Raw genomic sequence first — 19,843 nt, 5'->3', positions numbered from 1 at the left:
CTTGGGAAATCACTAATGTACAGCGTGCCATATTTCCGTGTCACACATGACACATTCGTCTGAAACGCTCCAACAGGGTTTGACACTGCGGCATATTCCATAAGCAGAGCTTTCAACTGACATCTGCCAAGCTGGAACTTCAAGCAGCGGCTTTCTGCTTCTAACAAGCAAGTAAGGCTTTGCTTTTATCCTATACCCAGGATGGAAAGGATAAAACAGGACGTACAAGAGCAAGTGTCTTCCCCCCTATTTTAAATATGTTTATTTCATGTTCCCTGAATTAGAAAATTCTGTTTGTAACAGTGTTGAAGTTTCAACAACCACTACTTCCTGGTGGATGGGGAGTTTTTCTTCCTTTCCTTGAGAAACTGCTATTTTTCCTCCTGGATTAAACACAGACTTTTAATTTAAGCCCCACTGGAAGCTGCTCTATTGTTCGCGATATAAAAACTGTCTCCGTTCCCTCACTTTTCGGAGTTCACTGCCGTTTGGGTGCACAGTGTTTCCAGCATTCATTACTTCATTCACTCATTCATTCATTGGCTTGTGGGGAAAGTCCTTTTAGGGCCTCTGCTGTCTGTGAAATGCTGTCCTGCATGCGTGGGCTCTAAGGAGAGTAACACAGCCAAGGTCCCCGCATTCTTGGGTACTGCCTCCCAGAAGCTCTTGCTGCCAGCTACCCCAGCTTCCTGCCGTCTGTCTGGGCAGCCCCTCCGGTCATTTCTACAATTCACAACTTCGGGGTCAACTTTGACAAATCCCATTTGTCTTCCTACCTCTAGATCCAGTCACCAAATCCCGTAGATTCTCTCCTCATTTACCATTCCTGTTCCTCTTCAGTTTTCACTGCCATCGTCCTAATTCCATTCCTCATAAAAATCAAGCCAAGGTTCCCCTTCCCGCCCCCGACACTGCTCCACACCTGCAGTGTCTTCCCCTCATCAATCCTACACACCACAGCCAGATTAATCTTCCCCAAGCCCACATTAATTAAAGCCAAAACCCTGATCAAAAGCTGCAATGGCTTTCCAGCGCCCATTCATCAACTCCTCCACCTACGCAACTTCAGCGACGGGCATTTCCTACTCCGCCATTTCTAAGTGCTCCTGCATGCTAAGTGCTTTGCCTGCATTATCTCACTTAATCCTTACAACAGCCTTTTGAAGTCGCCAGCCATGTTGCCCTTCAAAGATGAGGCCGCTTAAGCAACTTCTCTAACCCTCCAGCTGTTGGGTGGTCAGGGCAGAGGTGGATCCCAGTGTATTTCCTTTTAATCTCTTAACTGTGTCGACTCCATTAAGCCAAGCCTTCCATCGTCCAGACCCAGGTCATTGACTCAGGTCTCCCACTTCCTTGTCTCTGTCGAAGCGGAGCCCTGCCTGGATCTCGTGCTTTCTCTCTGTGTACCAAAGTCATTGGAGTTTACAAAGGCTCGGTTTTATAGGTTTCTCCTCCGTGAAGGTGGTCTTCCTATTGATTTGTCTTTTGAAGAATGACAGCATGCTTCCTGGTGGCGTCAGTTAGCACTTGATTATGCCGCCATTATTCTGTGTGCATACATGCATGTGTGAGTGTGTGTGCGTGCACGCACGTGTGTGTAGTTTTTGGTTTGGCCTGAACACAGGCCCAGTATATCTTCCTTTAATTGTCCTGCCACGTTTAAGCACAGGGCTGCTACTCAAAACATACAAGATGGATTTAAAAACAAGTGCTACAGTAATGTTTGGTAAAGACAGGATTTAGAACAAATAAAATCAAAATCACTAGATTTTGAAGAGAAAGCATTTTAAGCCCTTGTGGGAAAGGACTATATTTCATAGTGCAAAAAATGTACTTGATATGGTGGAAGGAAAAAAAAAACTGGGTTAACCAAGGACCACAAAATTTGAAATCAGTAGCGTAAGAGAGGAAATATATTGAAAGACACCTTTGAGTCTTCTGAAGCCCAGTATTATACTTACCTTCCCAGCTCGTTCAGAGCTGTGTATCCCGATCACCTGGATCATTGCCTGTCTTTCAGAAGCTTCATTCGCCTGAACTCATGTTACTTGCTTTCCATTTAAATACTTTCCTGACTTTTCACTGAGTTCTGGAGGGAACTGGAATCCAGTGGCTTCCTCCATCGGTTGTCATGGCGACGTCCCACTTCTGTTTAGCTTGTTAGAAGCACGCACAAGTTTATTGTCCCAATGTCCTATGCACTGTCGCTGGAATTCCATCTCTTCTCTCAGAAAAGCTCACGTGTGCGTTTAAAATTTCCTGAGAGATGGGCTCTGCCACCCGAACAGAATCCAGGGCGGCAGTCCCCTAGGGACACACTCTTCCCAGATGTCACCAAATGCCAGCTCTGGGGTGCTTTTCCCTATCACACACAAGCATGTACACACACACACACACACACCCCGGCTCAGACACAGAAAAGTCCAACGCACCGGTGCTGGCTTATTTCAATTACTAAGTCGAGTGGCAGGTATACGCAGGTGCATTCTGGAACATGGATGAAGCCATGCTCAGACACGACTGTGAAGAAAAGGCTTTGCTTTCAGTTAGAGTGATCCTAAAGCAAGGCCATTGCAGTAACAATAGCTGTTATCTCTCACAGGGACTTATCATTTATTCTGTTATTTCACACAGGGATTTATTATTTATTCTATGTAGCACCTACATTGAGGCTGTATGGTGTAGTAGTTAAAAAGTCTGATACATGATCAGAGAATCCTATGTTTGAGTCTTGTTTAAATCACCATTTACCACTGTGTGAGCTTGGTTGGGTAAGTTGTTTAACCTCAGTTTTCACATCTGTAAAATGGGCCTATTTCTCAGACTTTTTTTAAATTGAAATAATGCACACTGTCTGGTGTGGAGTACGTATTCATCTATTATATGCCAGGAACTCTTCTGGGGGCAGTGAATCAACTGACAAAAGGCCTTGCCCTGAGGAAGCTCAGGTTCTCCCTTGCGGATCTGGGGGAGAAGACAGAGGGCCCTGTGCCAAAGGCAGGCAAAGAGCAGACTGCATCCAACAACACAATCATGGCACAGAGCAGTGAGAAAATGTGCACTGTTATCCAGGAAAATAAGATAAGTAAAATGCACCCAGAGAGCAGTCTGCTTCTGCTACGTTTTATCTCATTGTTTTTTTAAGGATTTTTACTTATTTATTTGACCGGTAGAGTTACAGACAGTGAGAGAGAGAGACAGAGAGAAAGGTCTTCCATCCGCTGGTTCACTCCCCAAATGGCTGCAATGGCGGGAGCTGCCCCGATCTGAAGCAGGAACCAGGTGCTTCCTCCTGGTCTCCCATGCAGGTGCAGGCGCCCAAGCACTTGGGCCATCCTCCACTGCCCTCCCAGGCCACAGCAAAGAGCTGGACTGGAAGAGGAGCAGCCAGGACTAGAACCGGAGCCTACATGGGATGCTGGCACTGCAGGCGGAGGATTAACCAAGTGAGCCACGGCACTGGCCCCTTCTCTCTCTTTTAGAGGGTGTAAAAAGAAGAAAGCCTACTTCCGGGTGGATGGGCGTGGCGTGGCTGTCTGCCAGAGGCCTGCTACAGCAGTCTAGCGCTGCTGTTCAGTCTGTATGGCTCCTAGAGTCACATGCTGGCATAATCTTCGCTATGCTAGGACTTCCCCCACTCCCATTTGGGAAGCCTCCAAAGGCTGGCAAGTCAACTTCCTGCCAAGTCCCCCGGGGAAGGGGACTGGATGTCACAGATCATGTCACCTGCTGTCATTGCCCCCACACTAAACAAATGGTTTTTTGTTCAAATTCTCTGAGGTATTTTAACATTTATTTTATTTATTTACTTCGGAGGGAGAGAGGGATGGGGAGAGGGCGAGGAGGAGGGGACATTCCTCTCTGCTGGTTCACTCCCCAAATACTTGCCATGGTTGGGGCTAGGCCAGGGCTGAAGCCAGTAGCCAGGAACTCCGTCCACGTCTCCCAAGAAAGTAGCAGTTACCTGAACCATCACTGCTGCCTCCCAGGGTCTGCAATGGTGGGAAGCTGCAGTGAGGAGCCAGACCTGGGGAATTCAAACCCAGATACTCCAGTATGGGATGTGAGTGCCTTCACCACTGGGCTAAACGTCCACTCTCTCTGAGATATTTTAATACGTGGATGGTGCTGCTTTACCCTTGCCATGATTTACATCTTATCGTGTGTGTGTGTGTGTGTGTGTGTATGATTTCTTTTTCAACTGAAAACTCCTGCTGTATTATCTCAGGTGCATCCCGCCATGGCATCAGGGCCTCCATTGTTGCTTTATGGAACACAGAAGAAAACATTTCTATCCCTTTTATACAAAAAGCCATCCCAAATGAAGCGCAGGTAAATAATACATGCGAATTAGAGCTCTCCCGTGGGTTTCTCAGTTTCCCACCACTGGGCTCGTGGAATCCACGTGGATTTAGCACTTTCAATTGCTGAGTGCCAAGCCAGCAGCAGCAGCTCTGGGACGTGTGACAGACCCCCTTTGCTAGGCCTGTGGCAGAAAAACAGGTCAATCTTCTACGCGTTTAACAGGTGGGTACAAACAGAATGCTAATGTCCAAGCTGGGAAGCCACAAAGCGTCATACGGTGATCTCTGAGCATGCCCACTAAGGGACGCTGCCCACGGAGCCCGCTCCTGCTTTCCTGCTGCTCTGCCTCTTGCAACAAGGATCACCTTCAGCTCAGGCACTGGGGTGGGCAGGAGTTCAAGTCAGACTTCCCTAAGGGACTTATACTCCTGCATGTATTAGAACCTTTATCTACAAAGAAGGGTCAGGCTGGAAAAGGAGGAAAATGACCAAATATAAGATTACAAACTTGACGGCTAAGGCCAGTGTTAAGAGAACGGAATCATCTTTGCAGTAATACAATCTTCAGACTGCCTCAGACCTGCAGCAACTTCACCTCACGCAGGATGGCAGAAGCTGAACCTGGGGCTCATATTCTGGGCCGGCATTTGCTGTTGGGAAGGTGGAATGGCGACTGATAATAACAGATGCTTACGTAGTGCTTCTGATGTGCCAACCCCCTTCACCTCTCACACCCACAGAGAGCAAAGCCACCAGTATTCGCTCCATTTCTCAGATGAGGAAAGTGCCATGGTGGATAAATGACCACACCCAGCCAGCAACAGGCTGCAGCCGTGTGATTGTGTGTTTGTGTGTGTGTATGTGTGCACCTGCCCGTGCTCTCTCCTAACCATCGAGGTAGCACCTGCACTGCCTGGGATGGTTATTTTTGGGAGGACTTAGGGACCCCTAACAGGGACACATGAGAACATCAACATGGAGTAATGGTGGGAGAAAACCCAAGTAAAATATTATTTACACAATAAAGGTCTCACAGGGAGAGAGAAAACTCTTTCAAAAATGTGTTTGTGGCCCAGCAGGCTTTTACTTACTTTGAATAAAAGTTGGTTGACGATCATTTTCAGCCCAGTAAGAAATGAGACTGGGTTTCAGCCTTCACTTGCCAGGGCTGTAATGCTATCGCTTTGCTGAAAGTTTCATGTAAATAAAGATGCAAGAAAAGCCCCAAAACGAGCAGCTGGTGTTATTTCTGGTTTGAAACAGGTATGTTCTGATTGGAAGAGATGTTTAATGAATGGCCTGGGCGACTCAGCAGATGCTGACAATGAAACATTTAACTCCAGCATTGACGGCTTCTGCCTCAGATCATCAGGTACACCTTCACCTGTCTGAAAGCCTTGTAGGAGTAATTAGCAAACAGGGAATTCAAGAATGAATCAAAGGACGGAGCCAGGAAGCCTTTGTTCACACACTGGCCGGCTCTTCCAGGAGGAAGAACATGGCCGCCATGCTTATGGGGACAGGGCGGGCAGGAAGGAGTGAGGGTACTTGTTCCCCTTTTTCTAGGCTGTGAATGAAGAGCTGTTCATCTTCTAAAGGGAAACTCTAGCTACAGTTCACACCCACAGGATGGGAAAGCGGCAGAAATAGAAGGGTGATTTCATATGACAAAAATAAAACAAGGTCACAGGCATTTACCTCGGTCACCAGCACAGAACCGGCCCCGTCTGCCTGGCCCTGGAAGGCCTTGTCTAATTTTACAGATTTCTGGTGGGAGTTGGATCCTTACATAAATGAAGAAATACAGTTGAATCTTTTCAGAGTGAGGCAAAGAGAGGCTGATTGTGTGACTTGAGTTTTCACTAATTTTGCCATAGGCCCCATCGGGTAAATTTAGTTTTGCCTAAAATGCTGCATGGATAATCTTAGAAGTAGACACAGGAACTTCTGGAAGGCTTCCAAGTCTTAGTCACATGACACACGCAAGCCATGCCATAACTGCACAGTCACTATTTTAAATACATCTTTTGTTCTGTTTTGTCAACGTGGCCCTTAGTCATCGTCTGACACAAATGTTCATCTTGATGGTGCTGTGTCTAGGAGGAAGAGAAGCCCTGGAAGAGGTGGCTTCTTGCTAGTGAAAGCATAAGGCAGTTTTTGATTTGGGGATTACAAATCAGAGTTACTTATGCTCAGTGCCATCTCTTACAAAGGTTGACTCGGATGGCTGCGGTTTATGGCAGCTGGATGGCACTCTGACCTCCCACTCCTGGCCTTTATTTGTTCTCAGTGCTATACAAATTGGGGAGGTAAGACCTCACTTAGAAAACCTCTGGGTGGAGGAAGGAATGAACAAAACTCTAGAAGAAGTTATTCCTGGAAATATTTTTTCCCAGTTTTTCTAATCTCAGTTTTCTCCTGTGAATACTTACGTTTTGCCTTTCAACGTTTTTAGACAAATGGGTAGTCATAGTCCCAACCTTGCATCCCCTTTGGAATACGGTAAATAAATGCACACAAATGCAGGAGATGAGTGTGACGTGTGGTTCTCCACCTCAGGTGCGTTTTGCCATCGCCCGGGGCTCCTAGCTCTGTCCTAGGTGGTTGAGCTACAAGTGTGGGGAGGGGTTCTGGTGCCTCGGTTATTGGGCAGCTGCCGGCCGTTGCAGTCATTTGGGGAGTGAACCAGCGGAATGGAAGACTTCTCTCTCTCTCTGTAACTCTTTCAAATAAATAACTCTTTAAAAAAAGTGGGCTGCAAACCTTAATTTTTGGCTGGAGTTGTTTTGACAGTGTTGTAGATGGAGACAAAGACAGGGTGTGTGTGTGTGTGTGTGCTTTCATTTGCAGCTACAGGTGCACTTGTTCCTTACTGTACAAAAGCACAGAGCTGGCTGTCATTACATATATACCAGTTGGTTAAAGAGTCTGGTGCAGTTAAGGGAACTTCTGGGAAGAGACATGACCAAATTAATAATTGGAGAGATGCAAGTCTGAAAGGCTGATTGTCACTCATGGATCCCTGTCTGCAAGTGGAGATTGAGAGACACAAACTTCCAGTGAATGAGATCTCCCGGGTGAGATTTTTCACTTCAAATAGTAAACAAGTGTTGCTCTGTGATGCATGTTTTAGTCCTGCTAGAGGCAAACTTCCCACATAATAATAATCATTAACATAAACAAAGCCGTCTGTGCCTGGCAGTGGGTGCACAGATGACCAGGGCGCACTGGGGAAAGAGCCACTGTCACTCTCCCGGTGTGGGAAAGGACTCAGAGGAAGGGGCAAGCTCTAGAACATCAGGATGCATGCTCCTCACTTCTCATGGGATCTCCCTTTTAGAAGCATGGGGTGTGTATGATTTGGGGCATGTGTGTTAACTACTAGTGTGTAAAATTAATTCATGTCCTTAGAGCTACTTTTATGATAGGATTTTTTTTTGACAGGCAGAGTGGACAGTGAGAGAGAGAGACAGAGAGAAAGGTCTTCCTTTTCTGTTGGTTGACCCCCCAGTGGCTGCTGTGGCCGGTGCACTGCACTGATCTGAAGCCAGGAGCCAGGTGCTTCTCCTGGTCTCCCATGGGTTGCAGGGCCCAAGCACTTGGGCCATCCTCCGCTGCACTCCCGGCCACAGCAGAGAGCTGGCCTGGAAGAGGAGCAACCGGGACAGAATCCGGCGCCCCAACCGGGACTAGAACCTGGTGTGCTGGCGCTGTAGGCGGAGGATTAGCCTATTGAGCTGCGGCGCCGGCCTATGATAGGATGTTTTTAGCTTGATATAAATATGACACTTGGCCTATCACTGAAGACACTGGTTGACGCCCACGTTGGACTGTCTGGCTTTCAGACCCAGCTCTAGAGCCTGAGTCCAGCTTCCTGGTAATAAAGGCCCAGGGAGGCAGTGGTGACGGCTCAAGTAATTGGTTCCTTCCACTCATATGGGAGACCGCTACTGACTTCCTGGCTCTTGGATTTGGCTTTGGGCCAGCCCTGGCTGTTGGCATTTAGGGCGTCAAAACAGAAAGGAACTTGATCTCTCTGCTTCTTGAATAAATAAGCATAAGTAAAAGTAAATAAATATGACACTACAGAACTAAAGCTTCTAACACTAGGAGTGGTCACCGGGAAGCATACAATGATAAAGATTCGGCATATGGTTGAGGTGCCACAGGATGTAGGGTTTTTCATGACCCCTTCTCCTGAGCCGTAGTGTGACCACTGCAGGGGGAAGCACCTGCGTAGCTCCCTCTCGCAGACTGAACGAGCAGCGGGCAGTGGACTTGCCACCCGAAGGGATGTCCAGAGCACTGGAGGTGTGAAGGAACGACACGGGCTTTGAGGTCAGAGACTTGGGTTTTTTGACTATCCCCTGAGCCTCTCGTTTCCGCATTTGCTTAAAACGAGGTTAAAATTACTTTTTCCAAAGGAGTTTGGAGGTGTCAATCAAGACAGAGCATGGGCAATACCTAGAACAGTGCCAGGCATCAGGTGAGCACATCAAAAATAATAGCAATTAGGCTCAGTCCTGTTGTTATTATTAAGTAGAATTATGAAAAACAATATCATGGGACTCACATGTAACAGTGTACAGGGCTGGCCGAGGACAGGGCTGGCCGCTGAGGTCACTCAGGATGTGTCCTGAAGCACTTCTCACCTGAGGGTGGCACTGCTGAGCATCACCCTGAGACCTGTGCCTCCCTCCGCAGGTGCTGCTGAACCGCCACTGCCTCCACCTGTGTACAGCAGCTTTTCTTAAAAAGTATTTATTTGAAAGGCAGAGTCAGTCTCTGTCTCTGTCTCTCTCTTATGCACACACACACACAGAGAGAGAGAGAGAGAGAGAGAGAGAGAGAGAGAGAGAGATGGAGACATTCTATTATTCTATCTGTTAGTTCACTCCCCAAATGGATACAATGGTCAGGACTGGGTCAGGCTGGAGCCAGGAGCTTGGAACGCTACCCGGACTTCCCACATGGGTGGCAGGGGCCCAAATACTTGGACCATCTTCCACTGCTTTCCCAGGAGCATGAGCAGGAGGCTGGATCAGAAGTGGAGCAGCTGGGACTCAAACTGGCGCTCATATGAGATGCCTACATTGCAGTCAATGGCTTAACCTGCTGTGCCACAATGCTGGGACCCATAAGCACTCTTGACCAATGTTCATGTTTATGTTTGGTTCACTGCCCTTTTGGTAGCACTGACTTCTGGAAAGCAATGATTTTCAAAAATTTATTTATTTAGGTTACTTAAGAGATGGGAGATAGGGAGAAATCTCTCATCTGCTGGTTCACTCCCCAAATGCCTGTAACACCTAGCACCAGGTGGTGAAAGCCAGAAGCCAAAACCAGTCCAGGTCTCCATGTGGTGACAGGGACCCAGTAATCTGAGCTACCATCTGCTACTTCCCAGGTTCTGCATTAGCAGGAGCTGGGACCAGGAGTGGAGCCAGGACTTGAGCCGAGGCTCCCTGGTATGTGATGCAGGTATCCCAACCAGTGTCTTACCTGCTAAGCCTCAGGCCCACCCTGGCAAGCAGCAATTCTAACTTGCATTGCTTTTGTGAATGTTTCCACGGCTCACTGCTTTGTGAGATTCTTTGAAAAAAATCACATAGATTTTTCTTTCATAAAGGGATTTATACAACTAGAAGGATAACTTGTAATGGGAGGCATTGCAAAAATTACTTAATTATGCTTCACGTGTACCCATGGCTTAGGGAAACCTGGTCTCATAGACAGTGAGCTCCAGTGCTGGAGTGAGGGCAAGGCAGGCTGGCCACTGAAGGATGCTCTTCTTTTGTTCAGATGATGCTTCACGAAGTGCACTTCAACATCCACGTGCTAGGTTTACCTGTGCTGGTACAATGCAAACGCAAAAGGGCTTTTGAAGTTATGCAGAGATATGGGAACCGCAGCTCCAGATGGGAAGAACTAGGGCCTGGGTTTTAGCCTTCCTAGCAGGACACCGGATCAGATACTGAGACCACAGAACAAGGAGGTGTGTGGTTCCTGGAAACCAGGGGCCAAGTCTACTGAGGCTTTTTTTTAAAAAAAATCTTTATTGTTTATTTATTTTTATACAACTGTTAGTAATATGTTAGGAACACTTCTATCCTAAGTACCTCCTTTTGGCTAATGAAGACCTAAAACGTATCTGTAAGTGGGGGTACACTGGGGCCAGGCTAGGGTTAAAAAGGACAACAGCTACCATCCACTGAAGGGTTACCCAGGCTGGTTCCCACCATTGTCAAAAAGTACTGCACAGCACCTGACTGAATGGCTGCTGGGTCAAGTGCTTCCCAGACAACCTGAGCCTGGGTACGGAGCCCAGCTCCTCTGGAAGCCGAGAGGTGATTCTTGGGTGCGTGTAATGGAATGCCTTTCACATCTTGATGCGCGTAATACTCTCTTTTTAAGTGTGTTACAAATATCTGATGATCTCAACTTAAAAGTGTATGAATCAGTAGTCCTGGGCTAAGGCTGGGTAAGACAAATATTTTTGAATTTTTAGTTTTTTAGCAAACAATTTGCTATGATTTCACAGTGTGTTCTTTGAGGAATGCTGATCTTATGGTGTCTGAAGAGCTCAAGATTCCAAAGCTAAACACTCAGGCCTTTCACAATTAGAGAATTCCTGCCTGGCAGAACTAGAAGGCTCCAGAGATCACCTAATCTGAACTTTTCGTAGCTGGAGAGCCGCAGGCCTGGGCGGTTCTGAGCAGAGGGCTCTTTCTGCAGAACCCACACAGCTGAGCATAGTGGCGAATGGTCAGAGGGGCCATGTGACATGGCAAGGTCAAATCCCTTTGGAACCTCACTTTCCTCATCCGGGGTGACTGTGGGAGTCATGGGAGCAGGTGCACGGGAAGTGACCTACACAGAGCTGGTCGTGGCTGAGTCCCGGCTTCTTCCCTGCAGAGAATGTAGAGCAGCCAAGGAAACTGAAGGTAGGTGCAGGTTAGCCATCCCTCCACAACCTTGCCAGCGGATTTTAATGAAAGTGAGCTGACCCCCAGACGAGTGTTAGCAGTCAAGCAAAAGAACAGTTGATGCAACCAACTCTGTAAACTTTCCGTCCCCTCCCTGCCCCTTCAGGGGCTCTCACGGCACCTTGTGGGAGAGGTTTCGGAGCACACACCCGGCTACAGGATGCCCGGACTCTTTCTGTTAGCCTCGGGTGATCACAGGTCCTCCTAACAGTAGTTGGACTCAGAGACAGTAGGCGATCAAGGTTTCAGGACATCCCTGAGGATCTCACAAGCACTCTTTCAGCAAGTGGGAAGTGCCTCTAGTGCTTTTAGGGCAGTCTGCATATCGGTAAGAGCTCATTTATTGCATTCATCGTGCAAAGTAACAAGACAGTAATTTCACCAATCAAAATCTACTTCTGAATTGATTATGCTAACTAGTAAAGTCTTTGGTTCATCAAGATATAGGGAAAAGTATTTGCTGTAGATGACTGTAAAGAATTTCCTTTCTGATGAAATAGTTAACACTCCAGCAAGAATTTTCCATTAGAGAAACTGGCTGTCCCTGGTGCTGAAGTCTAAATTAACTAGTGCATATGTAAGTACTACACTGTCACCACAGAAACATTTTAAAGTAAATTACTTCATGTAACAAACACTTAGCACACGTAGTCCTATTAAGTACCTAAATAATGTTAGCTGTTGTTATTACTATCAAAAATGTGTTGAATAAATCAACAAAAGGTAGAGAAACTGTTTTATAATATGAATTAAATAATAATCCAAATGAAAGTAATCTTACATTACTTAAATCAAGACTTGCTTTTTTTCCTACTTGGTATCAGAAACTTGGGTTGAAGTTCAGAGAAAAAGAGACAGCAGAAGTCAAAGCCTTCCATGGCAACTCTTTGAGGCAGGGAACAAAACCTCACTAAATAAAGTACAAAGGGCCTCATCTTCAGACATTGGGTTACGATCTGTTAGTGAGGTGCAACATAAATGATGGGTCACACAGCACAATGTATTTGTGAATGTAGGTTGTGGTTAAGACTGCTTGCTAATCCCTGGTATAGAAAATGGAGAGGAGGAAGAGAAGTGTGAGGGTATCAGTATTGTTCTTCCAGGAAGACTTCTGGCTGCTTGTTAGGGTGAGTGCCACATAGGGCCAGGCTGCAGGCTCCTCACAGAAGCTACCTGATCCTTAACTTCATCCTTGCTGCCTGGAGCCCTGCTGGCTTCCTCTGGGGAACAAATGCTTATCACTTAGAGAATTTAAATTTCTCCCTTTCTTTAGGAAAAATAGAACAAAATGATAGTCTCTTTCTCTCTTTTCCTTCCTTCTTTTCTCCTTCCCTCCAGGAGAGAGGAAAGAGGGAGAGGAGAGATCCCACCTGCTGGTTCACTCCCCACCTGCCCACAATGGCTGGCTGGACTGAAGCCGGGAGCCAGGACCTCTAGGTTTTCCAGGTAGGGGACAGGGACCCAATGACTGGAGCCACCACTGTGCATCCCAGGATTCACATTAGCAGGAAGCTGGAGTCAGGAGTCAGAAGTGGGTGCTGAACCCAGCCACTCTGATATGGAATGCAGGCATCCTAGCTTGTGTCTTAGCTGCTAGGGAAAGCACCAACCCCTCCCTCATGTAAACTTTTGTTTTAGTAAAATCTACTGGTCTATAATTTCAGTTGTATCTTTAAAGATCTGTAAATGTCAGAAGCCACCACACTGAAAATGAGGCTGGCACCACCCACTTTAAATAGACTATAACTTCTGGGACACATGGAAATAGATGTTGATGGAAACAATTATAGGTGTGAATATTTTCAAACTAACTTATAATGAGCAAGATATCCAGAAGTTATTTTCTCTTTATAGTCTTTTTTTCTTATAAAATCTTTTTTAAAAAAGTTATTTACTTATTTGAAAGTCAGAGCTATACAGAGAGAGGAAAAGAGACACACAGAGAGACTCAGGGAGAGAGTGAGAGAGAGAGCGCACTTCCATATGCTGGTTCACTCCCCAAATGGCTGCAAAGGCCAGGGCAAAGCCAGGCTGAAGCCAGGAGTCAGGAGCTTCTTCCAGATCTCCCACATGGGAGCAAAGGCCCAAGCATGTGGGCCATCATCTGCTACTTTCTCAGGCACATTAGCAGGGAGCAAGACTGGAAGTGGAGCAGCCGGGACTCAAACCAGCACACACATGGGATGCTGGTGTTGCAAGCAGCAGCCTTACTCACTACACTGCTACACCACAGCGCTGGCCCCACCAATCTGTAGACTTTAAAGTGCTTTCCTATACTATAATCCAAGACAATTCTAGACATTAAGGAGGCCTGGGAATCTAGTCTCTGTTAGCTATATAATCTGGGGTAAATAAAAATGTCTATGATTTCATTTTCTATATGCAAAGTAAGATAATCAATACTGATCTAATAATTCAAAGTTGTTCAGGTAACATGCTTAAAACATTAAGTGCTTAACATGTTCAGGGTTAAGAGCTTTAAAAAAAGGGCTGTGTAGGGGCGGGCATTTGGTCTAGTGGTTAATATCCCAGTTAAGACACCTGCATAGTACACTGAAGGACCTGGGGTCATTTCTCTGCTCTGGCTTCTGATTCCAGTTCCCTGCTAACGCAAACCCTGGGGGGCAGTGGCGATGGCTCAGCTAGTTAGATTCCTGCTACCAACATGGGAGATCTGGATTGATTTTCAGGCTCCTGGCTTTGGTCCAATCAGGATGTTGTGGGCATTTGGGACGTGAATCAGTGGATGGGAGCTGTCTATCTCTCTACCTTTTTTAAAAAAAAGTACCGCTCAATTGGAGGGTAGTTTTCTTAAAATAATGTTTTTTCTTTTAAATATATATGCCAAAATGAATCACATGATAAACTTCAGGGGAATACCAGAAATGCAAACTTGCATTTCCTCTGAAGAAAATGATCCCAATGTTATGAAATGATCTCTATAGGTCCAATTGTAAGTCACCCTTTAGCATTCTTGAAAAGTTTCCAATTAAAATGGAAAACAAAATCCTTTTAAGTTTGTTTCTCTGAAGACATTCTTGGGAGTGTCTTTTCCTTCACCCATGCATGAGGGTCTCCAAAGAGTTCAGGGAAAATATGCATGATTAAAACAACAACTCATGGATTTAAAAACATGTTGTATAACATAAGTGTATCTTTCAATTCCGTTTTTTCACAAGTTTTTTGAATACCCACCTAAGAGTGAAATTGTTATTATCTTGTGGAGTGGAAATATCCACTGCAGACTCTCAGAAACTTAAAACTGGAAGGAATCTCAAGTATTGCTTTGCTCATCTCCTCATTGTACAGACTAGGAAATGAGGCCTATCAAGTGCTTTGTTCCAGCTTTGGGTGAATGAACTTGAACTTGAATTCAGATTAGAATCAGTATGTGGTCTTCCCAGAAATCTATATCTATGAAAAAACTATGTTGTTTTTTTTCTTAAATCTTTTTGTTTATTTGAGAGGCCAGGGAAAGGGTTAAGAGAGGGTGAGAGACAGGAGAGAGAGAAAAAGAGAGAGAGAAAGGAGAAGGGAGAGGGGGAGTGGGAGAGGGAGAGAAAGGGGAGGGGAAGGAAAAGAAGATGATGAAAAAAATGAGAGAGAGAGAGAGAGAATGCACTAGAGCCTCTATCAGCTGGTTAACTTCCCAGATGTCTGCAACAGCTGGAGGTGGGCCAGGAACTCAATCCAGGTCTCTCGCATGAGTGGCAGGAACCCAATTACTTCAGCAATCACTGCTGCCTCCCAGGGTCTGGATTAGCAGGAAGCTGGAGGCAGGAGCCAGAGCTGGAACTCGAACTCAGGCACTCTGAGGCAGGATGTGGGTATCTCAGCCACTCAATGGAACCTCTGCTTCCTTCCTCCCCTTTAACAAAAAACTACATTCTTTGAGCTAAATATGTAGTTTCCTTTCACATTTCAGTCTTGTAACTGTGAGCGTGGGCCCACAATGAAACATACACAACACAAGGACCTGTCGCCTGGATCTGTCTTTTACACAAGTGTCTGCCAATGCAAGACACACAGCGGACCTTCAGTAAGTGCTGAGCATCCGCTGATTTCAGAACTGCTTTTGCAAGTACGAAAAAAATTGGGAGTCTCATTGTTGACTACCGACAGAGAGTTGGTCTGTTCTGAGATTACATGCTTTCCTTTTGCTACTTAAAAACATTAAATACTAACACAAACATAAATACTAACACAAACAGTCTCTTTCTAGGTATAGGGGGAAAGTTTTCTACGTACATTAGAACTCTAGAGAAGCAAAGAGATTTGAATATTCAAGAGAAAGAGAACCATAAAATACAAGTAAAATACAGATTCCGCAGGATCTCTGGGATCGAATTTCTTTCTTGGTGGGTTCCACTGTGTACTGAGCCACTCCTAACTAGGGAGCAAGCTGCTCTTCAATCTCTGCTATGTAAACGATTTTCTCATGATTCCACACATATCACCATCGAACTGGGGAATAATTTGAGAGAGTCCCTGGCTTTCTGGCACCCCACGGCCCATGATGCCATCTTGACGAATATAAAACTACCTGCAACCCTGCGCTGAAGCTATGGGAGAGCAGCACACAAGCCCTGTAGTGTTGTTTTAGATGAAGCACGGACAGCGCTGCACTTGCTCGGGCCTCCTCTTTCTTCCTGAACGAACTCCAGGGAATGGCATCATGTCAGGCTTTCCAGATGGATTATGCGAAGCCATAGCTCAATGTCATTTCCAATAGGAAGCCTCATAATTAAAGGTCAAATAGTCACTTCATCTGCAATCAATCAATAGAAAAAGTACTAATACGAAGAACTAATCAATCAATGGCAAATGCGCTAATAAAAGCAATGAATCAAATTCAGTACGTGTGTAATGCAAGTACATGGAAGAGAGTGAGACAGGGCAAAAGCGAGAACAATAAAATAAATCGAAGGTGCATATATAAGAGAATATTCAGAAAGCTTCTCCATCGGGAGTCTTCACCTTTGGTTCACTGGTTGTGTGAGTTATCACTGGGCCTGCAAAGATTTATTCTTAAATACAAATACTGGACATAATAATGAGTGGTCTTTTTTAGTTTTGTTTAATGAACTCTATTCAAATTGTTAAAGACATATGTAGATAAGTGGAAAATCACTGGAAGAAATATGATGACAGTGATTGCAAAAGGGAAAAATAGACCTCTAAAGTACCAAGCGGGCACATCACAATCTGTTGTATTTCATCTTTGTCTGAGAGGTGAGAGAAAACATCACTCTAAGAGATCATTCCTGAAATGTCCCCCTACTTTCTGAAACATAAATTCCTCACACTCGGTGTGATGTTCTTTCCCTTCCTTGCAGATAAGAACTTCCAGTAGGACAATGTTCAGCATGTACTCAGGTCACTGTCATCGTGTGTCCTCCAGACCAGGGATGTCAGATCACTAATAGAGGGAAACATGCACCGGATCTCATAAAGATGGTCATGGCACATTTACAGGGCTTACCAAATCCCTTCTGGCAATGGCATGCAAGCATCACCTGCTACATGCAGAAATAACCTTCTGCAGAAATAAGGGTGTTCTTTCTGAGATAAAGGAAGCAGCTAAGAGGCCATTTTTATAAAGACTACCTAGGAGGCTGTAGGAGGCAAGCCTACATGACCAGGGTGTGGCAGAATATTTGAGTAATAGTGAAGTAGAACATTCAAAGTAAAATTCTCTAATCTTAGAGCTAAGGAAACTGAGGTCAGCTCCAGTATTTAAGTCTGACAAGTCCAAGAGAGCTTGAGTCTACCTTGTTACAGAATTAACAAAGGATTTATACTCTATGGTTAACTAGGTACCACACTAGCATCTTACTGGAGTTTCATATTAGAGGACTATGTATCTACTTCATGGGAGAACACTGCAAATGCAAACAAAAAATACAACTCAACCCAATCCTTTGCAGCAAAAATAACTACTTCTGATTGCTGTTCAGGTCATCTGCTTGCCTGGAAATTAGCTTTCAGAAAGTATAATATAAGAGCAGAAGAGCATGGCTGTGGGATTAAGAGAAATGAAGACACACACACACATCAAACACACACACAAAGGAAAGAAAAATAAGGGTGACTGGGTAGGTATTTTACTGATAGTGAACAACAGAATACTGGTTGCACCGCAGAGTGTATCTTGGAGATGCTTCTTATACTTTGTTCTTTGCAGCCAGCTCTATACAGCACAGAATATCATGAAGAAACAAAACACATTCATTTTGGTTTTCCTGTCAAAAGCAAATCCCTAGGAGTGGGCCATTTGCGAAGTCTGTGGTAGACATGCAGAAACGTATTTGGTGTGGCATGGTTCAGTGCGAAGTGCAGGGACATGGGCTCACTTGGTCCCGCTCTCTGTACATCCGAGGTGGCTGGCAGCACCTGCCTCTCACTCTCTAACCTTATAAAAGGCTCAAAGGTTCCAGAAGACCTGGAACACCGGACACCACATCACAGTAAGACACAAGGGAAAGAGGTGCAAGATGATTTTTTGTTTGTTTTTGAGGTCAACCACATTTGTTAAGTGAAAGTCTACAAGACAGGGGTCAGGGGACTAGGACCTTGGAAATGGTAACATAGTTTTAAATAATATTGTTAACAATAATGAATAATAATAGCTATTGCTTATAGATTGCCTACTGTGTGCCAGGTAGCACAGCAAGCTCCCGAGGTGGCCATTTCATTTAGTTCACAGCAAGCTATGTACAGAACAATCATTATACACTTTTGGTCATGGATTGACTACCTGTTATCTACCAAATACTATGCCAAATACCTAACAGATTTTATTCTTAATCTTTACAGTAAAAATAACCTTTACAGTAAAAATAACCAATAACCATATAAAGATTATGCTGCCCATGTTATGGATGAAAATCTGAGGTCCAGGAAGATTAACTGATTTGTCCAGGTTCACAGAACCATGGTTGGAATATGGTTCCCAAAAGCTCTTTCAACTTTAATTTCATGATGATTAGGAAGAAAATCAAACAGACTGCAATGCATAAATAGTATATACATAATTTATCCCAAGAAGCTAAAGTCCTAGATAACAACTGCTTCTCTATTTCTACATCATTTTCCAAACTTGGTGAGGTTGACAAAACACTCTACCCGACACACATATTTGAGATTAATAAGAACAATATGAAACTTCTTCACTTTTTAGTTTACTGATGTAATTTCTTTAAAGTTAACACACTTAGAAAAATATCCTGATTGCTTGTTTTCTTAAATGAGTCACGTGTCAAAATGAAGACGGATTTTTAACATAAGTTTTTACCTTGAGATGTCTTCACACCAAGGAGTTTGTGAATGATGTAGAGTTCAATAAGGTTTCTGATTACTTAATAGCTTTTAATGACTAACAACATAGATTCTGGATATCTAACAGGTTGTTGGGATAAAGCCATACAATTGGATAAAATTAAGTAGAAAATAGCACTTTTCTTCTTAGTCTATTTTTGTCCATTAGATAAACTCTTATTTCACTTTCTGTGCTAATCTTACTTAGCTAATGACAATTATATTGTGTTTCCTTGTAGAAATAACACTTTAAAATGAACTTCAGGTTAATGTCAATATCAAACAGAGTAACAATCTTATCCCTATCTTGCTTTGAGAAAAGCAAGTTAACCTCTCTCCAGAGGTAATTCTACATCTTTCCAAAGTCATTTTTTTCTAGCTCTTTTTTTTTTTTTTTTTTAGAAGCAGTCCCCTCCAATCTATGGCCTTACCCCAGTGCTAACATTTTACATTGGCAATATTTTATGAGAAGGGAAAACATGACTGCAAATTATGCTAAGCCCACACCATTAAACTGAGGCCCTGATGGCTGGTTTGATCAAATAACAGTGTTTCAATGTGAGACCCACCCTCACGCTGCTATTGCTCTTTTTCTAACAGGCGATTCCATTTAATTTGAAATTAAATTTCAAAATCATAATCTACAACTAGAGGAATCACTTACCCAGTGTGAGAGATTTGTGTGTAGAACAGAAAATGATAGCCACTGTATCTGCTGGCGTGAAGCCCGAATTATTCCTAGGGGCAAAAATAATTTTTTACAAACACTTTAATGAAAAGCCTTTTGAACATACCCAAATCAAGTGCAGTACCTACCTTCATGTTAACCTGCCCTTGACCAGTCCTAGGGACAGACTTAATGTTATACCCAAAATTAGAGAAGTGTCTGAATTCTTGCTAGAAAATCACTTCTGAATCATGAAAAGGAGCACAATTAAAAAAAAAAAAAATGTGCGTGCGCTCCTAAGAGCACCTATGCAATCAGGCCATGGAACAGACCTTTACAAATACAGTGCAGCCAAGAACTCTGCTGGCTAAGTCTGCTGGGTGTCACTCGGTATCACCCAAGGGCTTGGAAGAATAAATGCGTCTCCAGAAACGCTTTCTCAAGGAGCAGAACACACTTTTGGAAACAAACACACACTTTTGAGGACAGGATATGAACACAGGTTTATTGTCATTTTTTAAGTAAACAAAATAATCATTTCTTTTAAGCAGTTACTGTATGTCAGTTG

General features: G+C 44.4%; 1 protein-coding gene across 2 annotated transcripts in view; it reads right to left on the bottom strand.

Annotated features, from left to right (window-relative positions):
• Positions 1 to 19,843, bottom strand: part of SLC10A7 (solute carrier family 10 member 7) — a 305,313-nt gene that overhangs the window by 11,588 nt on the left and 273,882 nt on the right. For both annotated transcript variants that reach the window (XM_062199524.1, XM_062199525.1), the window contains one exon: positions 19,273 to 19,346. In XM_062199524.1, coding sequence (XP_062055508.1) covers positions 19,273 to 19,346 — 74 coding nt within the window. The remainder of the gene's footprint in view (positions 1 to 19,272; positions 19,347 to 19,843) is intronic.

This window comes from Lepus europaeus, chromosome 8 (assembly GCF_033115175.1).
Source record: "Lepus europaeus isolate LE1 chromosome 8, mLepTim1.pri, whole genome shotgun sequence".
In the NCBI taxonomy this organism is placed as follows: domain Eukaryota; kingdom Metazoa; phylum Chordata; class Mammalia; order Lagomorpha; family Leporidae; genus Lepus; species Lepus europaeus.
This window is presented reverse-complemented; position numbering and strand designations above follow the sequence as displayed.